Raw genomic sequence first — 22,386 nt, forward strand, 5'->3', positions numbered from 1 at the left:
AAGTCTTTGGCAAGAACGAGATGCTCCAAGTCCTTACGAGAGCGTTCTGGGTGTTTGGGAAGAGAGCCAGATTCGGGGGGAAGGAGGGGGATGCCGGTATAATCCTGGGCTGTCTGCGGGGAAGCCTTGGAAGGTCGCTGAGGCATTGGAGGTGATTTAGGAGACCGAGCTCCGTTGACAAGGGTGGTCTGAGTGGAAGAGGGGTGGGGAGGGACGTTGTGGCGGAGTGTGACAGTGCTATTGCTGCTATTTGCATGTGGAGGTTTGTCTGAGCCATCTTTACCTTCTCCCTCGGTTTGGGCAGTATCCGGGGAATCAGGGACAGATTGGGTTGCTGCCATATTGAGTATGCGAATGGGAAGTAGGGGTGGTGACAAGAGCGAGGGTTAGGCGATGGAGCAAATGCACGAGTGAAGCGTGGCGAGTACGAGAATGTTATGTCAGGTGGAAGACCTATAGCATGGCCATGGATCGTCAGCAACAGGTTGCCGAGGTCTATAGAGCCATGATGCTAACAGCAGACGCGTTGCAAAGGGGATGCACGTTCGGAGAAATGCAGGGGTCTGGACGCGGATTTGAGACGGTTGATTCCAGTTCAGGGGGCTTGGCCGGAAAAAGCGGCCGAGGGAGAGAGCGGCAAGCGCAACGGCTTGCTCGCTGCAGGAGACAGCGACGGCGATAGAGGACGGAAGGAAGGATGATGGACAGAATCAGAGGCGATAAATAAAAGAAACCTGTCTCCAGAGCCCGCTCGCTTAGTCATCGCTCAACTCCAGCTGTCGCCGGTGTCGGTACTCGGAGCGTGAAATCTTCCAGCCACTGCCTCCGCCGCAATCCATTTCTCATCCAGCAACGCTGATGATTTATTTAGCTGCAAACGACAGTGCCAAACACCTGAAAGCCGCACATACCACGTTCTTACTTTTGTATACTTAGGTGAGACGGTGCTGGAGTTGTTTCGCAACCGGTCCACGAGGCGTTCATCTGCCAACGTTTCATCTCGCATACTGATGCTGTATGCACGGATGATGCATCGATTCACCTAGAAGAAGATCTGATATGCCAGGACACACCTGATAGAAAAGGATTCTTGTTCCGTTCTCATCTGACACCAAACCTACAATCTCTCACCACTAAACTGGCCAGAAATCCACTCAGGGCAGCTCGCTTTGAAACCCCGAGCAAACACGTTCCTCGGTAGCATATGGCGCCTCTCAGCTGCTATACCTGCCTTGGCCGTCTTTGCAGCTCATCTGCGCCTCAAGATACCTGATAAATGCCCCCTCTTGAAGGTCACTGGTCCAAATCGCCCACCCTTCGGACCCCGGGGAAGGACAGGAACAAACCTTACCAATCTCGGTGACGTTACCCGACTGCTTGGGTTTGTTCACTCCCCAGACCATAGCTGCGAGTCGACGTCCCAGGTGATCGGACACCGATATGCGTCCAGAAAAATGCCGCCAGTTAATGCATCAGGAGTCATCTAATCTCATGTGTCGTGTCTGTTCCATTCATTGACCTCGTCCTGGGGCTGCCCTTGCGTGCGGAGAGGAGCCTGAAATAAACGATCCTAACCGCCCTCACCGGGAAGCTTCAGGAAGAACGAAGACTTCCGGATGCTGACTTAGACATCGCACCACTGTTTAGATCGCGATCAAGAAGGGGGCATAAAGTCTCCCTTGATAGCTATACAAGACAAGTGCGCTCCGAACAGACTCTGAGAAGTTCTGTGCCATCATACCTTAGCTATCTTGTACTAGCCACCGGAGGCAATGTTGAGCACGAAAGGGGCAAGCCAAGCGCGTCCGTGGCGTCTTTCGCATGGCAAAAATACCTCGACGAATAGCAATATAGGCGGATGATGCGCAAATTTAGCAGAGTCTAGCCTGCGCGCTCCGGAGATTTGATCAGGACAGACACGGATAGAAATTCGTATGTACGAGTACTTACACGAAACGCCGGACTCATCACGACGGGCCAGTACAGTACTTACGTACGCTTCAACGGAGGCGGTTCAGTCACCAAGGGAAGAGGCCAGGCTCGTTTGATCTTTGGATTGAAGGGACTCACGGTCGAGATAGAGGATCTGGACTTTCGTTTCCCCAGTTCAGATCTACCACACTGCGAGGAGAATGTCCAAGCTGTCCAAGTACGTTACAACGAATTTTGCACGTTGGCATCCAACTACTAACAACTCGAGGAATATCAATACGGTTATTGCCTACGATAAGACGAGCGCCGTGCTGCGTCGAGAACGCAAATATTGGTTAATCGGGTGCGCGGTCACCAAAACGCAAGAGAAAACCCGTACTGCGTGCCAATACATTCGAAAGAAAGCCAAGTTGTTCACGCTTCGTGGACAATCCCAGCATCGACTGAATGGGTTTCGAGCGATCTGTGCATTGTAAACCTTAATGGCTTTTGATATCGGATCAGCATCTGCGTCAGACCAAAGCGTCCTCTCCAATATCAACGGAGCAAGAAAACGGAGCTTATGTTACTAGAGCCGATGAATTGAACGGCCCGTGGCAATGCTGCGTATGGATCCCGTCGGGTGCTTCAGTGTTGAACGTTGAACGACTGCATGCGTCCATGCGTCCAGCTTTGGTACAGCGGAACACATCGTATTGAGGACCAAACCCAGAGAATGGTGACGTTTCAATCCTTCAGCCAAAACGAGCTTCATTCAAGTTACGGATCATACACTGGAACTCCTTGCATGGTGTGCCGTAGTGTTCACCTTGAGCTGAATGAAAGATGGACTCGTGTATGTTGATCCAAACCATCATGAGACTCCGTGACTTAGAACTTACAGGATTATGGCACCCCATAAAACATGGCCGAACATGTTGCCAAAGAAATATTAGGAGGGGAAATTCAACCACCGAGCTAGGCCCAAAGTTGGGTCAACGAGTAGTGTCCAAGATGTCCTTGAGGGGTCCACAAATATTATTGCAAAGAATAAAGAAAAAATTGAAGACGGTATAAATATACAACCATCGAGGACAAAAACCCGTACAAACCCAATACAATCTCAAGTGTCGTCATGCACCGTCATTGCCTGTTGTTTGTAAAGGTCCGTTTTAGCGCCATGTCGAAGTCAAATTTGCCACAAGAATGAAGGCGTGACGTACCTGACTCTTTCGTCCAGTCGTCGTGCTTCTTGATGTCTGCCTCCGTGACGGTCGGCCGCACGCTTGACAGGGACTTCATGAAGTCCGCGGCACGCAGCGGCGGTTCAAGCAATTCGTCTGAGTCCACCTCAGACCACGTTTTCTCCACCGCGTCTGGGTCACCTGGCGAGCACGGCGTCCACTTGGGGTCTGACGAATCTTCCACGTTCACTTGTTTGAAATGAGTGGCGGATATAACCTTGCGCACAGGCTGCATCAAGGCATCTCGAACTACAATCGAAATATCGGACCCGGAGTAGCTACAAGAAGGACGCTGAGTTTGACCGATTGAACGCTGCCTATAACAAATGCTTACCCGTCGGTCATCTCTCCGAGCGTACGATAGTCCTTCGGGGTTAGCTCGCAGGGTGTCGATCCGACATGAATCTCAAACATGCGTTTCCGGGCATCAGGGCCGGGAAGTGGGATGTAGATACGCTTTTCAAACCTGAGATACAGGTGAGTGCTAGTAATAAAGCAGGTGCTATAATTGGCGTACCGTCGCTTGATGGCAGGATCGAGTTGCCACGGAATGTTGGTCGCTCCAAGCACAAGCACACCAGTATCATCGTGACCAACGCCATTCATTTGCACAAGAAACTCAGTCTTTATGCGTCGCGACCCCTCGGATTCGGACTCGTTACGTGTACCAGCGAGCGAATCAACTTCGTCGATGAAGATAATTGATGGCTTGCTCTCTCGAGCCATTTCGAATAGGTTCTTTACGAGCCTATTATTCCACGCTCAGTATTATGCTTCAATGGATATAATAAAATGCGTACCGTTCTGAATCGCCCTGCCACTTGCTGACAAGATCACTGGAACTGACGCTGAAGAATGTGCTCTTCGCTTCAGTTGCGACCGCTTTTGCAAGATACGACTTCCCCGTCCCTGGAGGTCCGTAAAGCAGAATCCCTCTCCATGGCGTCCGCTTGCCGGTGAAGAGGTTGGGGAATTTGATGGGCAGGATGACGGCCTCTTTGAGTGACGCCTTGGCACCCTCCAGACCTGCGACGTCGTCCCACTTGATGTTAGGTTTCTCAGACAGAATGGCGTTGGAGAGAGATCCACGAAGCTTCTTCAACTCGGGATCTTGGTCTTCGTCGTCTTTCCTGCGGGATAATTATGTATCAGCTGCGGGAGCTTGCGGGCACAGGGTTATTCACTGCGACGCACTCTTTGCTTCCTCCGCCATTGACTGCGCCTACTGCCTTCTTCGACTGCTTCTCATCCTGTGCTCGTATGTGCTTCTTGAGAGTTTCTGCACGATTAAGATATTCGGCAATCTTGGACCGGATTAAAACCTTGACTTTGTCATTCTTCTCGTCTAATGAATCCAATGATGAGCTATGAGGTAGAAGCCGATAGGGCAGCATGAAGCGTACACTTCAGCGCGAGCATGAAGTAATCAAGCGCGTTCATGTACTGTTGGCATGCCTCGGGGTATTTCTGATGTGTGTCATCGTCTATGGCTTGCTGAACGATTGATATAGCCCTCTAGGGTTGGAAACAACGTTTGTTAAAGATTTCCGCCCACAAAGGTATGCAGTCAAAGGCTCACATCTAAGTTTGTCGACATGAGAAGCGTAGAGACGAGATGGAGTTGGACGGAAACAGGATCAGGGCTGCGCTGGGGAGTTCAATCCGTCCAATTGGGCAGTGACATCGAGGTACCTGGGGTGATGATGTAAGCGCCAGATAAGGAAGGTTCCTCAACGCGTCGCTCTTCAGCTTCAGAACCCGCGTTTGCTTAGACTCGGCGACCGCGCCATTGATTATTTCTCTCAGTTCCACCTGTTCCATGACCTCTAATCGATAATCAGTGACAGTATTCTCAGGATGCCGACTATCAAAAACAGGAAGAGAAAACGATCCATAGCGTTCACCTCCGACGACGTGGACGAGGCTAGTCGTGCTGACGAGGTCGAGGTCAATGGAGATGAACCGGAAGAAGAGGTAGAATCAGATGCAAAGACAGAGGAAGGTGCTGAGGGAGAGGATGAACAAGCTGCCACCGATGACCAGCAGAAAGAGATTGCCGTCTGGGACTCGTTCAAGGAAGAGCATCATGAAGGTGAGCCTCCCCGACCGGTGTATGAGCTTATTAATAGGCGCATCCATCACACAGTCCTCGAACAACTCCCCCTATCAATACACCGACAGTACACTCTTCTGAAAGAGCTTGATGATCAGGCACAAGGTTGGTCAATGACCTTTTCTTACTTGCCCAGACTGACCCACCGGTTTTGTAGCATATAGTCGCCAATTGCTCAGCACCACACGTGAATATGTTGATCTCAGGAAACGCCTTGCCCTCTTGATCGCGAATACGCGACGTACGGATGACAATACTCATCTAGAGATTCCGATGAACAATGAAAGTCATCATAATACACCTTCATTCGAGGGACCCTCACCCCTGGTGAACGGCGACCAGACCGACTCGCACGAAGGTATTGGCAAGGATGCACCTAATGGTCAACGACTTGAAAACTCTCCTCCCATGCGTCCAAAACCTACTGAAGACCCTCTGGGTGCCTCTAGTCGAAGCCTCCTACATAAAATTGCTAATCTAGACGAAGAATCTCTCCGGACTGCAGATGAGAAGGTGAACATAGCGCAAACTATCCAAGAAACGGTATGTTTTAAATATGGTCTGGTTGAAAGTATCTCACCTAGGTTTAGGTGGAGCGTTACATTCGTCTTATTGATCAGGAAATTAAAGAACAGGAGGTATCTATTTCCCTCGGCATGCGCCCGGGCACGCATATAGCCCCCATCCTGTTGCCCGACCTCGTCGTCCCTCGCTGGGTTCGCCCTCCACGCGCTGAACAAAGTCCCGTACCCTTGCTTCTCCACGAAGATGATTCCGACGCAGTTGTTGTCGACGAGCCCGATGATAATGAACTTCTTAAAGAGGACCAGCAGTCGAAGAAGAGCAAGAAGAGTAAGAATGGCCCATTCAAGAAGGAGGAGTCTACGTCAGAGCGATCGGAGGCCCCGCCAAACAAGAAGAAACCCCGCGCAACGATTAGGTTGACGATACCGGTTCCGCCCCTCCATTCTCAGGAGGATTCAGATATATGGTGCTACTGCCAAAAGCCGTCTGGTAGTGGAGTCGTACGTTGGTTTATTGACTACTACCCTTGCCGGCTAACGAACGTGTGCAGATGGTCGCGTGCGACAACGAGAATTGTCCTTATGAATGGGTAAGCGGAACTTTTATTATATGAGTTATTGTCCTAATAATTTCGACAACAGTTCCATCTTGACTGCACCGACTTGACTAAAGCCCCGGAGGAAAAAGACAAATGGTTTTGTAGGGAATGTGAGCCAAGAGTCTCGCGAAGTGGCAGGATTATCACTGTTCGGACACGTTGATAATGTACCACTAATCTTATTCGTTGTCCTTGATACGCTTCACCGTTTGCATATGTGGTCTTGTTCATATACAAGCTACCAAATGGCCGTACAAATATTGTACATGCTACATTCTGATCGTCTAATCATCTTTATTTTTGACAATAGTACTCCGAACGAGACGCCAGCCATGAACTGTTGCTCGAATATCTTCCTCCCCAGGATCTTCCGGAAACATCGGCTACCAGTAACAAGTCAAGAAATAATTTGCTGTTGTCGACGACAAAAGAGCATACCGGGTATTTCTCCGTCACAATCTCCTCGCATATCCAACCTTGGTCTCGAGCCTTCTCGAAGAACTTCATGTCACGATGGGCGAGATGCGGGCGGTGATGAGTGTAGAACACGAGGACACATGGTTGCACCGATGAACCCGAGTCTCCGCCCAATCCCTCATCTGAGCTCAGACAGTATGTGCAGGTTTTGAGTAAGGCATCGTGCTACTTCCGTCAGTGAGGACTTGTGCAACATGTAAGCTCCATACTTGTGAGTGATTAAAGATGAGATCGGATAATATGATCACATCGTATTTTCTGTGAGGAGGGCGAGCTGATGGCAACAACTGTAGGAGTCGAGTGGCCGATTGTCCCCATATGTAGCCCTGTTTATGATGAGAATGCGCCCACATATGTGCACCATGGGTTTACAACATACCTGAGCCGTGACATTGTCGCGGATACTGTAGGGGATGTTTTGAGAGATATTGTGCTCAATGTTCCGGATGAGTGCATCATCGGGGTAGTCCGTAAGAACAACCTGGTCATGGCGTGAGTAGTGGCGGATTCGTTCAGAAAGATGGTCGCAACCTTCTGCGCACCGTTAAGTACAGTGATCATGCCAGGCAATGCACCTCCTGCGCCGAGCTCAAGCACGAAACGATCGCGCACTATATCGGGGTTGGCATCGAAGTAGGACGCGAACGATCGTGCTGCATTCCATCTGTGTCCTTGTAAGATCAGTAAGTTGCGCAATTGACGAACTTGCAGCACCTACAGATGATGAGCCCATAGAGGATGGGAGCCTACTAATCTAATCTTCAGCTCGGATGGCGCCCCTGGAGAGCTTGATTTTCGAGGATAGACCTCATAGGTTGGGTCGGGCGACGGCGGTCGCGAGGGCTCCTGAACATTAGTTTAGTTCTTCCAAGGTTGATATATGTTGTGGTTGTCGACTGACAGTGAAAACGGAGTCAAGGGAAAGTTCACCGTCGTCCATGTTGCTGAATGGCTCAGGTGAAAGAGGGGGCAGGCCAAAAGTAGGCAAAGACATACCAAAGACAGCAATTTTTCATAAGTTTAGACTTTTCGGGAAATCCCCTAAACGTACGCGACAAGCTTGGCTTTGAGCCACATTAATGGCCTCCACAATAGCACCTCGCTCCGCTTATTACAGTGCAGTTGGCTCTGTAATGTCAACATCGCGGCCGTATACAACCCAGTCACGCCCTTTTACTGCTCAATCACGTCCAGCTACGGGTCGTCCCAAAACAGCCGCGTCAACGAGGAATGAAGGAAACTATGTCGTCGCGTTGATAGAGAGCCGCGGTGTCGCCCACGAAGTCGGAATCGCAGCTCTTGATAGAGACACGGGAAGAGTAATGCTCACTCAGGTCTGCATCACAGTCTGTTTATCGCGCTGGCTTGACGAACGCTGTTCGTGCCGCATATAGCTTGCCGACTGTTCGACCTATGCAAGGACTCTTCACCAGATGCAAGTGCATACACCTTGCATTATCCTCGTTCCGGATACCTTCTTTTCAGGCCTCGACTCATCCTCGGGTAAAGCATCTTCTGGGTCTCTGCTAGTGCAGTACGCTATGGAAGAGTTTCCCGCTACTCCGATCGAGCCTGTTGCCCGAAAGTACTGGAATGACGGCTCAGGTTGATGTTCAAGCTAATGGCTTGGCTGAATACAGGAAACTCACCTCTTGAGCAGGAATGGAGTTCATCTCTCAGCTATGCGTTGAAGACGACGACAGAGCAGCTATTTTAGTCGCAGTTGCCGACAAGTAGGCGCATATACCCAGCTACAATGACTTGTCGGGTGGATATTCATTATTCGCAGATATTATGCACTCTCTGCTGCCTGTGCGCTCTTCAAGTACGTGGAAATGCGCATGAACACTCGCTTCGCTGCCTCGTCGGTCCGCATTCGCTATGTGCCCACTGAGGGCACCATGATGATCGATCCGGAGACTGCCCGAAACCTCGAGCTGGTCAACAACATAACCTACAAGAAATCTTCTCATTCGCTTTTTGGGTAACAGTTCACGGCCAGTTTCACTGTTAACGCAGTAATGACAGGCTTCAGGGTGATGAACCACACGTATACACCCATGGCGGCTCGTCTTTTGCGCGCAACCATACTTGCGCCTATAACAGGTAAGTTTCTGAAAGTAATATCTGATGACCAAATACTCAAAATATACTTCAGTTGAAGCCTCGTTGGAATCGCGCCTCGATGCTGTAGAAGGTATACCCCGATGTTCCGTGGTCGGATTCACGTTGAACTTGCCATATAGAACTAGTCAATAACGAGGAAAGGTTTTCTGATGTTCGGATTGCTCTGAAGACGCTCAACAAGTTGGACCTTGACAAACTCATATCATCCGTGCGCTAGGAATGCTTCTTTGGTCCGCACCCGCTGATAGAACGGGAATAGCTCGCAGCCTACGAAGTGACTATTTCGTCAAGTGCTAGACCGGCATCAGCTCGGGTCCTACAAATGCTCAATTTACGAAGCCTCGTTCGCAATATCCCAAATCTGCGAAGGGCATTGCATGGGAGTCAGTCTACCCTTCTGCGCATTATTGAGAAGGTGAGCAGTTCCATTGAAGTAGCTTTTGCAAATTTTCGTGACGCTAGTCAGATGATCTCGGATACACGACTCGATAGGATTGATGCACTTGTAGCCGAAAACCTCAATGACGAGGCCGGGCCTGCCAAGGTTGGGTGGAAACTCCTGGACATGCTCGATTGGCTGATGAAACGTTACTTGCAGACTGGCATAGCTGCCGTGAATGCGCGCGTATATGCGGTGAAGGTTAGTCCCAATATGAATGGATGACTTCTTTGTTCTCACATGCGCGTCTTCCAGGCCAACCGCAACCGCCTACTTGACGTAGCCCGCGAAACTTACAAGGAGAACGTCGGAGATATACACCAGCTCTGTGCTATGCTGTGTGAGAAGCATGGTTTACCTTTGTTCCTTGTCTACCAAGAGTCTGGTTACGTTTTTTCATCAAAAAAGGAAGATCTCGAAGGAGAGCTTCCTCCGGGGTTTATCAACGTTACGATGCAAAAGGGACGCTGGCTATTTAGTAGCTTGGACCTCGTACGTTATAACCTGTATCTCTGATTATTTTCTGACTAGTGAGATAGAAGAAGATGAACGCGCGGATGAAAGACGCTCTCGATGAGACGCTTATGCTGAGCGATAAGTGAGGCAGCGTTTTGACCTAGTGTATCTCGTCCAGCTAACATTTTTATAGAATTGTTCAAGACATGGTGGGCGCAATACAGGGAGATTCCGGAGCCCTCTACAAAGCATCTGACGCGGTATGTCTCGAGTCTTACACGACGACGCAAAGTACTGATATGTGAATATGAAGATTGCTCTCGTGGATGTCTTGTGGTCATTTGCACATGTATCTATTAGTACGCCGCTTTCTCCTCTGAACAAAATTCTAATCGACGATCCTATCATGTATAGTCCACAGCTACGGTAAGGATCTTTGGTTCTCAGCCGATCGTTTCTTTCTCAGTAATTCTGGTTCTAGTACGACCCGAATTTACCGGAACACTTGCCATCAAGGCGGGTCGTCATCCGATTCTTGAGACGGTGCAGTCAGCCGGAACACTCGTTTCCAACGATGTCTACAGCTGTGATTCTTCACACTTTCAAATAATCAGAGGACCCAAGTGAGCAAAACTCTTCACCTCAAGTTCGACCCTCGACCGCTGACCAGCGGCCTGCAGTATGTCAGGCAAAAGCACTTACCTTCGGCAAACTGGACTGCTTGCCATCATGGCAATGTGTGGCTGCTTTGTTCCGGCGGAATACGCCAGTTTTCGGTGCGCCCTCTCAGCTTATTTTAGCATGTAATTGCGCTGAATTTAAATGACGCAATAGCGTACACGATGCTCTCCTCACTAGACTTTCCAACGATGATAACATGGAGAAAAGCCTTAGCACCTTCGCGAATGAGATGGTGACTTCGGCGATGATATTGGGTAAGTCAGTCTTTCTTATTGTGTCGTCAAATGCAAACGATCGTCCAACAGGCCTTGCGACATCTCAAACCCTGGTTCTTGTTGATGAACTCGGGCGTGGTACATCTTCTTCTGAAGGTGTTGGGATTGCTCACGCGATCGCGGAAGAGTTGATTGACATCAAGGTTTGCTTCTTGTCAGTATCAATGACATTAACTGTAAGCTGATGACATTGAAGTGTTTCACGTTCTTCGCAACGTAAGGAAAAGTGGCTTGTGGTTGTCTCTTTTACGTCATCTAACGTGAGCAGACATTTCGAGGTGCTATCAACAACACTCTCGCGTCAGCCTGGAGTTGTAAAGTAAGCATGTCAATCTGACTGCAGGGCGCTAATCAACTCCACGCTTCGTAGCCTTCATTTGTCCGTCCAGGTGCGTAGCTCACCTATTGGCCGTAAATTATCTCCATCTTCCCTAGCGAGCACGGTCATCCGCCTCTAACATCGGAGTGACCTATCAATACAAGTACGGTCTAGCGCTATGAAGGGGATCCGGCTGCTGACTACCCTAGAATCCTGGATGGCGAACCGGACGAGATGGAACACTATGGTGCTTATCTCTGCCTTATTGGCATATCTTCTCGTTCCGTGTTAATGGGTTCGGGTCACGACGGACAGGTCTCGAGCTCGCACGGCTCGCCGATCTGCCCGCCGACGTGATGTCGGAAGCCCACAGAGTGTCTGAGGCCCTCGTGGAGAAGGAGAATCAGTCCAAGGCAGAGAGTCGATCGAGCAAGGTCTCTATCCGGCGCCGCGCTTTATTAAAGGTAATCTTGGACTGCTGTTCATGAACCCCTTCGCCCCGTCTCTGGAGTGCTGGTTGTGCTGGGATGCTGACGCGACATGTGGGGGTACGGTGCGACTCGGACAGCTCAAAACGCAGCTGACGCAGGCGTATGAGCACTCGCAGCTTCCGGACGAAGAGCTGGTGGCTTATCTCGCGAAGCTCCAGAGGGAGATGGTCAAGGTGCTGCACGATACGCTCTGAGCGCGTGGCTTGCTTGATGCCTGATGCCGTCACGGTTGGAGGCCGGCGACCTTGCGTTCTATTCTATTCTTGGTGCTCGAGGGACTACGATAACGGTGCTCGGATCCTCGAAACCCCTTGTCTTCGTCCAGCTTTCATGACTCAGGACAGAACTGCGTTCCCATAAACCTTGTCTCGTGTACGGTTTCTGATGACATCGAGGGTGTATTCACGTTTCCTGCGACCAATACATATCGTTGCATCATATTTTACATATTGTGCACTGCCGGGCCATGGGCTATTCAAGCTCGCCGTGTGCCACCGGATCATGTTCACGTTCTCCGACAGCACGATAAGGCAGACCCCATACAAATGCGGGGTCGCCCTATACGCTGCTTGCACCACCAACTGTGTGCCATTAACGCCCTGATTCCAAATTCCCACCACTTCACAGGCTTCATTGCTTGGTTAAGAAGGTCTGTTGACTATTGGGAATTAGAGATAGGCTGGGCAGTCCAGCGGCGGAGTGGCCGGAGCATCACACAGAAGCTATGTAGATAAACCATGGGTGACGCAGCTGTAGTATGTAGTAGAGCTAGTGCATTCCGGGGGTTCTCAAGGCGGGAAGCGGTCTGGATGGTCCATGGGTATAGAAATATGGTTATAAGAAGGAGACTGAGCTTGGGCCCTTGGAACTGTACCTGCCTCCCAGACACCCTCTTGCAGAGAGCGCCCGCCGATATGGGGAACATTCTGTCATTCCTGAGCGGGCCAGGCCCAAAGAGAGAGGGGGGTAAACCTTCCGAGACATCCAACGCCAACGTGAAAGCGCAGCAGAGCCCAGCGAGGCGCACACGGGATCTAGATCCGGACTCGCACTCGGATTCGCACCCGGAGCCCAGTGCAGCGCCCTTGACGTCGTCGTCGCTGCTGCCCGCCGCGAACCCGACGACGTCCTTCTGGCTCGTCCCGCCCTCGCCCATCGCGACGCACGTCTCGAGCGAGACGGTGCCCTTGCAGGCTGACGTCGGTGCGTGCCCTTGGGGGTTACATTCCAACCCCGTTGTTCCTCGCAAAGCCTGAGCGTCCCGCTGATGCGAATGCGACTGAAACAGTGGTCATCGGGTCCGGGATAACGGCCGCGTCCTTTGCGCGCACGCTGCTCGACTACCGTGCCAGCTCCAGCGGCGGTGCTAGCGAGGCGCAAGGATCGCAGACGATGAGCGTCGTGATGCTCGAGGCGCGCGAGACGTGCTCCGGCGCGACTGGGAGGTGCGTTGTGTCTCTCCTCGCCTTCGAAGGAGGAGGAGGGGGAGGACGTTCGACTGTGCTGGAGCGACACTCGAGCGACACACGCTAATACTAGCACACACAGAAACGGCGGACACATCAACCCGCCTTTATACCACGACTACGCCGCCCTCAAAGCGCACCTCGGCGCGCGCACGGCGCAGCAGATCGTGCGCTTCCGGCTGTCGCACCTCGACGCGGTGCGACGCGCGGTCGACGACGAGGAGCGTGTGCATGCGAACAACGCGGGGCGCGCGCAGTTCCGCGACGTCGAGGCTGTGGATGTGTTTTTTGAGCGGGCGACGTTCGAGCGCGCGAAGGCGCTGGTGGGTGTGTATAGCGCGGATATGCCGGTGGAGGGGGCGCGGTATGAGGTGTGTGAGAGGGCGGAGGCGGTTGAGGTGGGTGCTGCGAGAATATTCATGTTGCGGGAGGTGGATGCTGATGCGGTCTGTGTTTTGGCTCTGGATAGAAGTTCGGGCTGTCGCCGCTCGCGGTGGGGTGCATCGCGACGCATGCGGGCGCCGTGCATCCGTATAGGCTCGTGACTGGGATATTGGCGCGGTTGCTGGAGGACTATCCCGAGCGGTGAGCCTGTTCCCTATCTCCCGGTGATGCAGAAACGCAGAAACTCAAAGACGGCTTTTCTGCGGCACATGCGCAATCGCCAACAGGTTCACCCTCTACGCGCACACACCCTGCACGTCTATCAGCGGTCCCTCTTCCTTGTCCTCCTCTGAAAGCGCACATCGATACACCGTGCACACGCCCCGCGGACGCATCTCCGCGCGCCACATCGTGCACGCGACGAACGCGTATGCGTCCGGGCTCCTGCCCGGCTTCGCGCGCACACGCGCGATCCGGCCGCTGCGCGAGACGATGAGCGCGCAGCGCGCGGGGACGGGGAGTGCGCTGCGCGAGGGGGCGCTGCGGCGGGCGGGCGGGCGCTCGTTTGTGTTTTTTGATGAGCGGAGGGTGGGGTTTGATTATTTGACGCAGTTGCCTGGGGCGGGGTGGGAGGAGAGTGAGGATGGGGATGAAGATGGGGAGGGAGAGGGGGGTTATGTGAATGTGGAGAAGAGCGACGATAGTAGGGGCTGCGATGAGCGGAATCGTGGAGGGAAGGGCGAGAGGAGTGTCAAGCGTAAGGGCGGCGAGCTGATGTTCGGCGCGGGCTTCGATGGGGGAGGCGAGCTGGACGGGCTGGGCAATGCGGACGACAGTGCGTATAGCACGCGGAGCGCCGCGCACGTCTCGGGCGCGCTGCCTGTGTACTTTGGCGAGGCGAACTGGGGCGCGGAGGCGCTCCCTGGGCTCTCCGAGTCTGAGTCCGAGTCCGAGAGTGACGCGGATGAGGACGATGCCGACGGCCAGGTCGACTTGAAGGTCGGAAAGGGGAGTGATAGGAAGCCTAGAGAGAACCTGAAGAAGAAGAAGGTGCGATGGCACCAAGGGCGCGTCAAGGCGCTCTGGAGCGGCATCCTGAGCACGTCTGCGGACGGTCTGCCCTGGGTCGGCCGTCTCCCCCCCGCGATCACGGGCCGCGCGGGCCCTCAGGATCATGACCAGGCGCTCTCGACGGCGGTAGAACCAGTCCGACGCGGCGACGGCCACCTCGAGAACGAGAAGCAGCCGGAGCACCAAGAGCCATCGGACCCGGAAAAGCACTGCCCCATTGCGACTGTGTCCGAGCCAGGTGCAGGTGCAGGCGCAACAGGCACAGGCACAAGCACAAGCGCAAGGACGGGCGGCGAGTGGATCGCGGCGGGCTACTCGGGCGAGGGAATGGTGTACGCGTGGCAGAGCGCACGCGCGCTCGCGTACATGGTGCTCGGCGGGGCGGTCGTGGAGGAGGAGCGCGTGCGCGAGTGGCTGCCTGGTGTGTTTTGTGTGAGCGAGGAGCGGTTGCGCGGGTTGGGGGCAGTTGGGCTTGGTGCTTCGGGGCGTCGGCGGCTTGGGGTGGATGCGGATAAGGGCGAGGAGGCCGGGGTGCAGCTGCAGCAGCGAGCTGGAGGTGGTCTTCGCGATGGGTGGATGTTTGGTAAGAGCGGGGTGTATGCCCAGGCTGCTCGGACCCAGGCCTAGGTGGCGGGATAAGCAAGGATGACTGCAGGACGGGTGCTCGGAAGGTGCTGCTTCAAGTTCGAGTTCGAGTTTACGGCCGAGAAGCACGTCCGCGCCGATGCTTACGAGGTGGAAGTGTGTATGATCTCCGGGTCGTTTGAATCTCCGAGATTGAACGGGCGGTTGTCTAATAGCTCTGGATCTTTGATCGACAGCGTGCAGCAGCGGTGTTGGGCGGTGGATTGGCCATTGGGCGTCTGGGCGGTGTGCCATTAGAACTAGCGTGCACATGCAGCGATGGTCGAGCACTGTTGGTTCTGAATTGTTCAGCCTCTGAGCTAGCTATAGCGTGTGGAGTGTGATTTGTATTCGTGGAGATGTTGGAGCTGGTGCCGTCGCCGTGTCGCGTCCACTAGGGCTTGTATTATTAGAAGTCGAACCTTGTGCTTCTTGTATGATATTGATACGTGTACAACAGAACTTTGTCTTTTTTGGTACGAACCTTGGTGAATCGCGTTCAAGGAGACTTCTGAAGTTCGGTCGTTTCAGCCTTCCAGAAGCGTCCTTTTTCTCCGTGCAAACCCCGTGCCCCAGGCTGGTTGGCTGATCGGGGGGTGGTCCGGGTGAACATGTCGCTGGCAGATGCTCTGGAAATGAGAAAAAGAACACAGACTAGAGGCTGAGGACGGAAATTGTGCGCCGCGCCCACGACGCGCAGTTAGTTACCGGCGGCACGCTCGCTAAGCTCAGGCTAGCTCAGGGGTCTCCTATCAAAGTTTCATTCAATGTGCAACGAGGGGGCGAATAACATGTATGTATGTTGTGATATATGTCAGGCACATAGCGGAAGTGGACGGCCGTCAAGGGAGATGTAAGATGCGGAATGAAGGGGCGAAGACTAGGTTGGGTGCCTGCAGATTCGCGTCCGTTGCAGGATATGTACTGGAGTGAGGATAAAGACGGGCTAGGGTTGTGATGAGGGTGAAGATGGGAGGGAGTGGAGTGAGGCGATGTGATGGAAATCCGCAGCATGAGAAGATGAAGGTGAGGCTTGGGATTTGTTGTCGGAGGCCAATTGGGATGTGTGTTACGGCATGACGCGACGATAAGGGGAGGCCGTGCGCCAAAATAGCGACGTGGCCCATCAGGATGTGATCCCCAGTTCCCGTGTATGTTGGCTCACATAAATCGAACTAAAGGTATGGTACTTCGTGTTCGTCTTGCCTGGTACACTCGCTGCGCGCGACGCCAGCGGACGCGGGATAAACGTTAAAAGCTTGACGAGGGCGGCGGCAATCCGTCAGCTGGGCAGCACCGCTGTGGAAAGCAGGTCAGGCTAGCCATCTTCAGCTGACCCCGTTGTCACCCGCTGTTACTGTTATAGCCCGGTTCCACAGCGGCATGAGAGTCCCGGCACGGACGAGCGATCTGATTATGAGAGTTATCATGCACGGGCGCGGCGGCCCCGCTGGCTATCATGGCCATGGCCCTCGACTCGCGAGAAACGCGTCCGGAAATCACGCGGTGTTGGTATGACGAACTTGGATAGAAGCAGTGATCGTTCCTTGCTGTTGCAACCTCGATTGCCATGTCCAGGTGTCAGCACAGACTTTACAGTAGCGTGTAGGGGAGGTGGGAGCAGGAGTGAATTCGAAGCCTGGGGTGGTGGGGCGCGGGAGAGGAGCGGGCAGCGTGGACTCGGCTCGCCATCGCTTGGCAGATCCGTGCTTTGCTCGACGACGAAGCGAAACAAAGTGGTGATAAATAACGAGCTCGGGCTATACACGATACTGTACAGTCTGAAACACTAGTTTGTGTGCTAGCAGGAACATCATTTAGTAGTAGATCTGTTGTGTTGTCTGGTAACAGAGCGAGTATCGAAAATGGTATTTTGGTGTGTTTGTCCAGGGACCTTGGTTGCATCCTTGTCCACCCAGAGATCGACCGCTTCAAGCTCCCTCAGTCGAGCACCCGCCCCTCCTCCTCGTCGCCAACACGATAGCCGTCGTCGAGGCAGACCACTCAAACACTCCTTTCAACGCTGCTGCTCGACATATCCACAATCATCATCCACAATCCACCAGCGCAGCCCCTTCCTTTGCCACGTTTCCTCCCTCCCTTGGTGAGCCCCGCTTCTCCGCATCACTCCATTATCGCTCGACAACCACCCGCTCTCTCCTCGCCACCACCAACTAGCATATACTCTTCCTCTTTCTCACTCTTATCTTCTCCTCAGTTTTTCTCTTTTCGGTCACGACCAGTCCATGGCCGTTCTTGCACCACAAGATTGGCATCCACCCAGAGATCACCAAATGGAACTGAGCCCAAACTCGTCTGTCTCCCCCCGCCAGCGCACCTCCCCCGCCAACGACCCCGCAACACCGACTACCCCCTCCGCACCAGGCCCACAGCACCAGCAGCCCTACGCGTACCCGCACCAGCAGCCCCCGGCAGGCTGGCCCGTTTCGGGACAACCCTACTACCCTCAGTTCTACCAAAACCAGCAGCCCTACGGTATTCATGCACACCCAGGTCACGTACCCCCGCAACCCGCCCACCCGGGTCCTTACTACGACCACAACGCCCAGCTCGCCCAGTGGGCCTACCAGCAGATGATGTACAACCAAGCCCATCAGATGCAGCAGCAACAGCAGATGCCCCCGCCCCCGCATCAGCAACACCACCCCCCGCACACGCCCCAGCGCAGCGCGTCGAATAACCCCGCGACACCGTCCGAGTACTTTGGGCCCCCGAACCAGATGTTCAGCCCCTTCCCGAGCGGCACGCCCCCGCCCCATCAGCAAAACGGCCAGTTTCAGCAGCCACCGCAGCAGCAACAGCCGCCGACACGCACCGGCTCGGCCGAGGGGCAGCAGCACAACGGCTTCCACCCCTATCGCCGGCCGAATCGCGGTGGTGCTGGCGGCGCTGGCCCGGCCAGCGAAGACTGGCGAGCAGGCGCGCAGCCGCCTCCGCCGCCCCCTGGGGGTGGCGCTTTTCAGCCGCCGTATGCGCGCGGGGACGCTTCGGCGTCGTCGTCCTCGGTCAACTCTGGCTCGAGCGCGCGGGAGCACAACAACAATAACAATGGCAGCCCGCGCCAGCGCACGAGCAGCACGCAAGGATCCGCGAATGGGCATGGCCCCGGCAACGCGGGGAGTGTCCGCGGCGCGCGCCCGGGCCAGTCGCCCACGCCACCGCCGTCGCTCCCCGATACGCCGCGTTCGCGCACGGGCAGCAACTCGTCGGCGACGAGCGCACATGCGCATGCGGCTGCGCACGCCGCGCGGCCGCATCCGCACCACCGGACGGGGTCGTCGTCGTCGGCCACCTCTGCATCGGCGCCGCGCCCTTCTGGTGCGAGCGCGAACGGGTCCTCCTCGACGGCGATGGCGACGGCCGCCGGCGGCGCGGGGGCGGTGGCACCCGCTGTGGCGCGGCAGGCGCGGCCGTCGCCGTTGTCGCAGGGGAGCTTTACTGCCGCGGAGAAGCGGATGTCGCGGGACGACAGCGATCTGCAGGGGATGATGGCGGATGAGCGGGGCGGGGAGCGCGCGCACCATGGGCATCGTGGGATCAAGGGCCGGTTGAGGCGCGCGTTGTCGTTGAATGCGACGCAGACGCTGCAGGACGAGGACGAGGATGATGCGAGCTCGACGAAGGCGAATGCGCCGGGGCGCAGGCCCGCGAACGGTGCTGCTGCTGCTGCCGGCGGCGGCGGCGGCGGCGGTGCTTCTGGCGGGCCGAGCACGGGTGGGAGTTCTGTGGCGATGACGAGCACGACGGATGCGGCGGACGCGGCGTCGACTGCGACGCGGCAGACGAAGAAGCGGTCGCGCGCTGCGTCGCTGTTCAATCCGAAGCTGAACGCGTCGACGGACAATATCTCGCTGTCGTCGACGATGTCGTCTGCGTCGATGGTGATCCGGAAGCTGGGGTCGATCGGGAAGCTCGCGCGGCGCAATTCGCTCGCGGGGATTACGAGTCTGTTCAAGGACAAGGATAAGGATAAGGGCAAGGACACGATGGAGGATCTGGATAATGATGATACGCCGATCGGGGCGGATCTGGATGCGGGCGAGCGGAAGAAGGGCAAGAAGATGAAGAAGAAGGGCGGCGGCGGCGGTGGCAAGGACGTGGGTGGCAGTGGGAGCAAGGGGAGTGCGGCGGAGCCGAGTGTGTCGCATGCGCAGGCGGAGCTCGATCGGTCGAGCGAGTGGAGCAATGGCGGGGAGATGACGGGGCTCAGTCCGGCTGCGAAGCTGGCGAGGCAGCATACGCTCAAGAGCAACGCGGAGGCGGCGGCCAAGGCGAAGGCGCAGCAGGAGGCTGCTGCCGCTATTGCTGCTGCTGCTGCCGCGGCGGGGGGGAAGCAGAACGGCGGGGTGCCGGTTCCGGGGCCGTGGGAGCGGAACACGACGACGGGGCGGGACGGCGGGGGGCATGGGGGTGTGCGGGTGAGCGAGGACGGGAGCCGGATTGTGGAGGAGGACGAGGAGAGCGATGATGGGCATTATTATGGGTCGCGTTCTGGGGGCCCGCATGAGGGCTGGGACGACGACGAGTGGCCGGAGGATGAGGACGAGGACGAGGCGACGATTCGGATGGAGCGGACGCATATTGGGGGGAGCGATGGTGCGGAGGACGGCGAGACGGTTGCGTGGGCGCAGAATATCCGCCGGAGCGTCGAGCGCAAGAGGCAGCCGACCAAGGGCATTTTGAAAGGCAAGAATCGTATGCAGCGTTTCTTGTCGAGTTTGTGTTTTACTGACCTCTGCTTTTTTTTTTGCTTTGGGGTGCGATTTGTGCAGGTGCCGAAGGGTTCAACCAGGAGGTGTATCTCGCCGATTCAGCGAATGTGCAGACGCGGGGTCGCGCCAACTCGGAGAACACGCGGCCGGGGCAGGCGCTCTCGGAGACGCCGTCGCTCACGCATATTCCGTCCTCGGACCCGGACCAGATCGACGGGCTGCACAGGCACTCGTCGACGTCGTCGCACCGCTCTAGCGGTGCCGGCTCTGGCGCGGCGTTCCAGCTGCCGCCCTTGACGATCGACACCGAAGGGCTTAGCGTCGACTCGCCCAAGGAAATCACGGGCAGTGCAACTACCACTCCGACGACGGCGACAACGACGACTCCGGGCTCGGGGCGGTCCTCGCCGCAAAAGGGCATGTTCACGCTGTCGAACTCGTCTGCGCCCGTGCTGTCGAGCATGCCGCTGTCGCCGCCCGCGGGGCTGACGCACCGGTCCGCGACGACGCCGGCGAAGCGGCTGGCGTTTGCGAACAATCTGTCGGTGTACGACACGTTTTCGCCGCAGATGTACGACCGGCGGAGCGAGCCGGCGACGTGGAGCCGGCTGACGCCCGCGCTGGCGCAGCAGATTAAGGAGGAGCTGAATTCGTTCAAGATGGAGGAGATGGAGGTGCATGCGTCGAGTCGGATGCAGTATGTTTTTTTTTTTTTTTGGTTTTGGGTTTGGGTGCGAGTGCTGATGGGTTTCTTGTAGCACTCAATTTTTCATTTGAGGATGGGTATACTCCCTCTTCTCCCGGCATACCTCCTATCGGATTTAGCGTTCTCAAGGATCCCCTCATTCACCCCCATCTAAAACACACCCGCCCAAGATATATCTGACACTCCTTTTGGCTGCATCGTTGTCTGGATCACAATTTATCGTCCATCGTCCTCTCATACGCATTCGCCGTTGTTTTCTCTCTCTCTCGCCTTCTCGCCTTCTCGCCTAGTCTCTCGTTCCGTCCATCTCCATCGACATCTCTGTTATAGTTCGTCCAACTCCCCCATCAATCCACCCATCCTTCACAATTATACCCTACACCTGTAATCATACCGTGGCAGGCGCCCCGCTTCACCTCCTTCCCTTCTTTTTCATGCCCTTCTTCTGGTCGTTGTCCAGTTCTTTTTTGGCACTGCTCTCTGCTCTCCGGTTTTCTGCTTCTCTCCTCTCCTCGTTGCTCGCTGTCGCTTGTCCAGGAGCGAGGATCCGTCATTCGAGGGATATACCCGGGGTATTCCAGGGGAATTTAGAAGCAAGATGGGAGGCATGGGACGATGAACGATCTCGCCCTGATATCAAGCCAAGGACAGTCAAGTCCAGGACAGGAAAGAAGAGGAGAGGAGAAGAGAGGAAAGGAGGGAGAGGGAGGTATATATGTTGTATATAACCCTTCTCCGGGGCTCTGGCAGACTCGACGAGACACAACGCTCACTTCAAGTTTTTTTCTTTCTTTTCTTTTTTCTTTCTCTGTTTCATTTTTTGTTCACCTTGTTTTGTTTGTTATTCGGGCGTCTTGCTCTGCTTGGCGTTCGAATGGACTCTTCCGCTCGTTGTCTCTGTTTTCATCTCTTTTTCTTACCCATTTCTTTCTTCTCTCGCCCCCCTTTTTTCTCAAAGGAATGCAGCCTGCCCGCTTTATACGCACACACACAAAGAGGAATCGATCCCCTTGCTCCTATAGCTAACGTATATGCTTAGTACTTATAACCATAACCGCAACCAACCAACCAACCAACAACAACACGCAATCACCCATCCGCCCATCCAACCCACCACACATACACTCACCATGTGCATCTTTTCCTTTTCTTTTTCTCGTTCCATCTGAATCTCTCTCTCTCTCTCTCGCCCTCTCTTTCTCTCGTCCAATACAATCTCCCCAGCCCCTCTCCTCCTAACGTTATATATGTCCGCCCTGTCCACTTTTTCTCTCCCGTGTCGTCGAGCATTGCACTACTTGGAATTACCCGGAGTAAACCCATCTCAAAAAACGCGAGCGACTGATCTGATCTGATCTGATCGGGGAGCTCAGAGTTTACATATGTGTTGTTTTATACCTTAGCATCTTTACAATAATATGAATTCGTTTTTGAGTCTCATTCTCAGCGTTGGCCATGGAAGACGTGTGACCATGAATAATAATACGGGGTGCACAAAGACGTGTATTCATTCACCATGACATCGTCTAGCTGTATAGTGTAAAGTGCGATTATTCTACATAAGTGTTGCATGGGAAGCGAGGACTGGGTTGGGCAGTGGTAGGTGTCAATGGGGTTTGCGAGGGCTAGTCAAATGTGTACGGAGTTCGTCGTCAAAGGCAAAAAGACAAAAAAAAAATGGGCAAGAGCAACAACAACACGCAGAAACAAAAAAGGAATAAAATAGCCTAAAAGAAAGGAGGAGGA

At 54.6% G+C, this 22,386-nt stretch overlaps 6 protein-coding genes across 6 annotated transcripts; 4 read left to right on the forward strand and 2 right to left on the reverse strand.

Moving 5' to 3' along the window:
• Nucleotides 1-2,935: 2,935 nt before the first annotated feature.
• Nucleotides 2,936-4,791, reverse strand: CONPUDRAFT_114337 (AAA-domain-containing protein). The gene is made up of 8 exons (XM_007764918.1): nucleotides 4,735-4,791; nucleotides 4,559-4,670; nucleotides 4,350-4,500; nucleotides 3,956-4,285; nucleotides 3,673-3,903; nucleotides 3,490-3,621; nucleotides 3,135-3,433; nucleotides 2,936-3,061 (listed from the first exon to the last, which is right to left on the reverse strand). Exons 1-8 carry the CDS (start codon nucleotides 4,750-4,752, stop codon nucleotides 3,045-3,047), a joined length of 1,290 nt encoding a protein of 429 aa, XP_007763108.1. The 5' UTR covers nucleotides 4,753-4,791; the 3' UTR covers nucleotides 2,936-3,044.
• Nucleotides 4,792-4,947: 156 nt separating this feature from the next.
• On the forward strand, nucleotides 4,948-6,719 carry CONPUDRAFT_133721 (uncharacterized protein). Its single transcript, XM_007764919.1, has 6 exons — nucleotides 4,948-5,247; nucleotides 5,302-5,373; nucleotides 5,426-5,811; nucleotides 5,859-6,293; nucleotides 6,344-6,382; nucleotides 6,435-6,719. Exons 1-6 carry the CDS (start codon nucleotides 5,013-5,015, stop codon nucleotides 6,552-6,554), a joined length of 1,287 nt encoding a protein of 428 aa, XP_007763109.1. The 5' UTR covers nucleotides 4,948-5,012; the 3' UTR covers nucleotides 6,555-6,719.
• Nucleotides 6,676-7,808, reverse strand: CONPUDRAFT_86246 (uncharacterized protein; the record flags this gene model as incomplete). Its single annotated transcript, XM_007764920.1, has 8 exons — nucleotides 6,676-6,774; nucleotides 6,830-7,033; nucleotides 7,078-7,126; nucleotides 7,154-7,194; nucleotides 7,248-7,349; nucleotides 7,400-7,532; nucleotides 7,587-7,714; nucleotides 7,770-7,808. The coding sequence occupies 8 exons, from the start codon at nucleotides 7,806-7,808 to the stop codon at nucleotides 6,676-6,678; spliced, it is 795 nt and encodes a 264-aa protein (XP_007763110.1).
• Nucleotides 7,809-8,001: 193 nt separating this feature from the next.
• On the forward strand, nucleotides 8,002-11,850 carry CONPUDRAFT_45677 (uncharacterized protein; the record flags this gene model as incomplete). Its single annotated transcript, XM_007764349.1, has 25 exons — nucleotides 8,002-8,202; nucleotides 8,263-8,473; nucleotides 8,526-8,601; nucleotides 8,658-8,852; nucleotides 8,904-8,974; nucleotides 9,027-9,065; nucleotides 9,115-9,203; nucleotides 9,255-9,410; nucleotides 9,462-9,539; nucleotides 9,594-9,635; nucleotides 9,690-9,926; nucleotides 9,974-10,032; nucleotides 10,084-10,150; nucleotides 10,204-10,249; nucleotides 10,372-10,513; nucleotides 10,571-10,666; nucleotides 10,725-10,825; nucleotides 10,877-10,989; nucleotides 11,043-11,062; nucleotides 11,115-11,165; nucleotides 11,217-11,235; nucleotides 11,282-11,328; nucleotides 11,375-11,412; nucleotides 11,481-11,629; nucleotides 11,734-11,850. The coding sequence occupies 25 exons, from the start codon at nucleotides 8,002-8,004 to the stop codon at nucleotides 11,848-11,850; spliced, it is 2,460 nt and encodes an 819-aa protein (XP_007762539.1).
• A 720-nt stretch (nucleotides 11,851-12,570) lies between these two features.
• Nucleotides 12,571-15,204, forward strand: CONPUDRAFT_148319 (DAO-domain-containing protein; the record flags this gene model as incomplete). The annotated part of the gene is made up of 5 exons (XM_007764921.1): nucleotides 12,571-12,859; nucleotides 12,945-13,101; nucleotides 13,205-13,520; nucleotides 13,592-13,707; nucleotides 13,794-15,204. 5 exons carry the CDS (start codon nucleotides 12,571-12,573, stop codon nucleotides 15,202-15,204), a joined length of 2,289 nt encoding a protein of 762 aa, XP_007763111.1.
• A 1,936-nt stretch (nucleotides 15,205-17,140) lies between these two features.
• CONPUDRAFT_161027 (uncharacterized protein) lies at nucleotides 17,141-21,897 on the forward strand. The gene is made up of 4 exons (XM_007764922.1): nucleotides 17,141-17,305; nucleotides 17,420-19,917; nucleotides 19,995-20,631; nucleotides 20,693-21,897. The coding sequence occupies exons 2-4, from the start codon at nucleotides 17,448-17,450 to the stop codon at nucleotides 20,709-20,711; spliced, it is 3,126 nt and encodes a 1,041-aa protein (XP_007763112.1). The 5' UTR covers nucleotides 17,141-17,305; nucleotides 17,420-17,447; the 3' UTR covers nucleotides 20,712-21,897.
• Nucleotides 21,898-22,386: the final 489 nt, after the last annotated feature.

Source organism: Coniophora puteana (assembly GCF_000271625.1).
Source record: "Coniophora puteana RWD-64-598 SS2 unplaced genomic scaffold CONPUscaffold_1, whole genome shotgun sequence".
Taxonomy (NCBI): domain Eukaryota; kingdom Fungi; phylum Basidiomycota; class Agaricomycetes; order Boletales; family Coniophoraceae; genus Coniophora; species Coniophora puteana.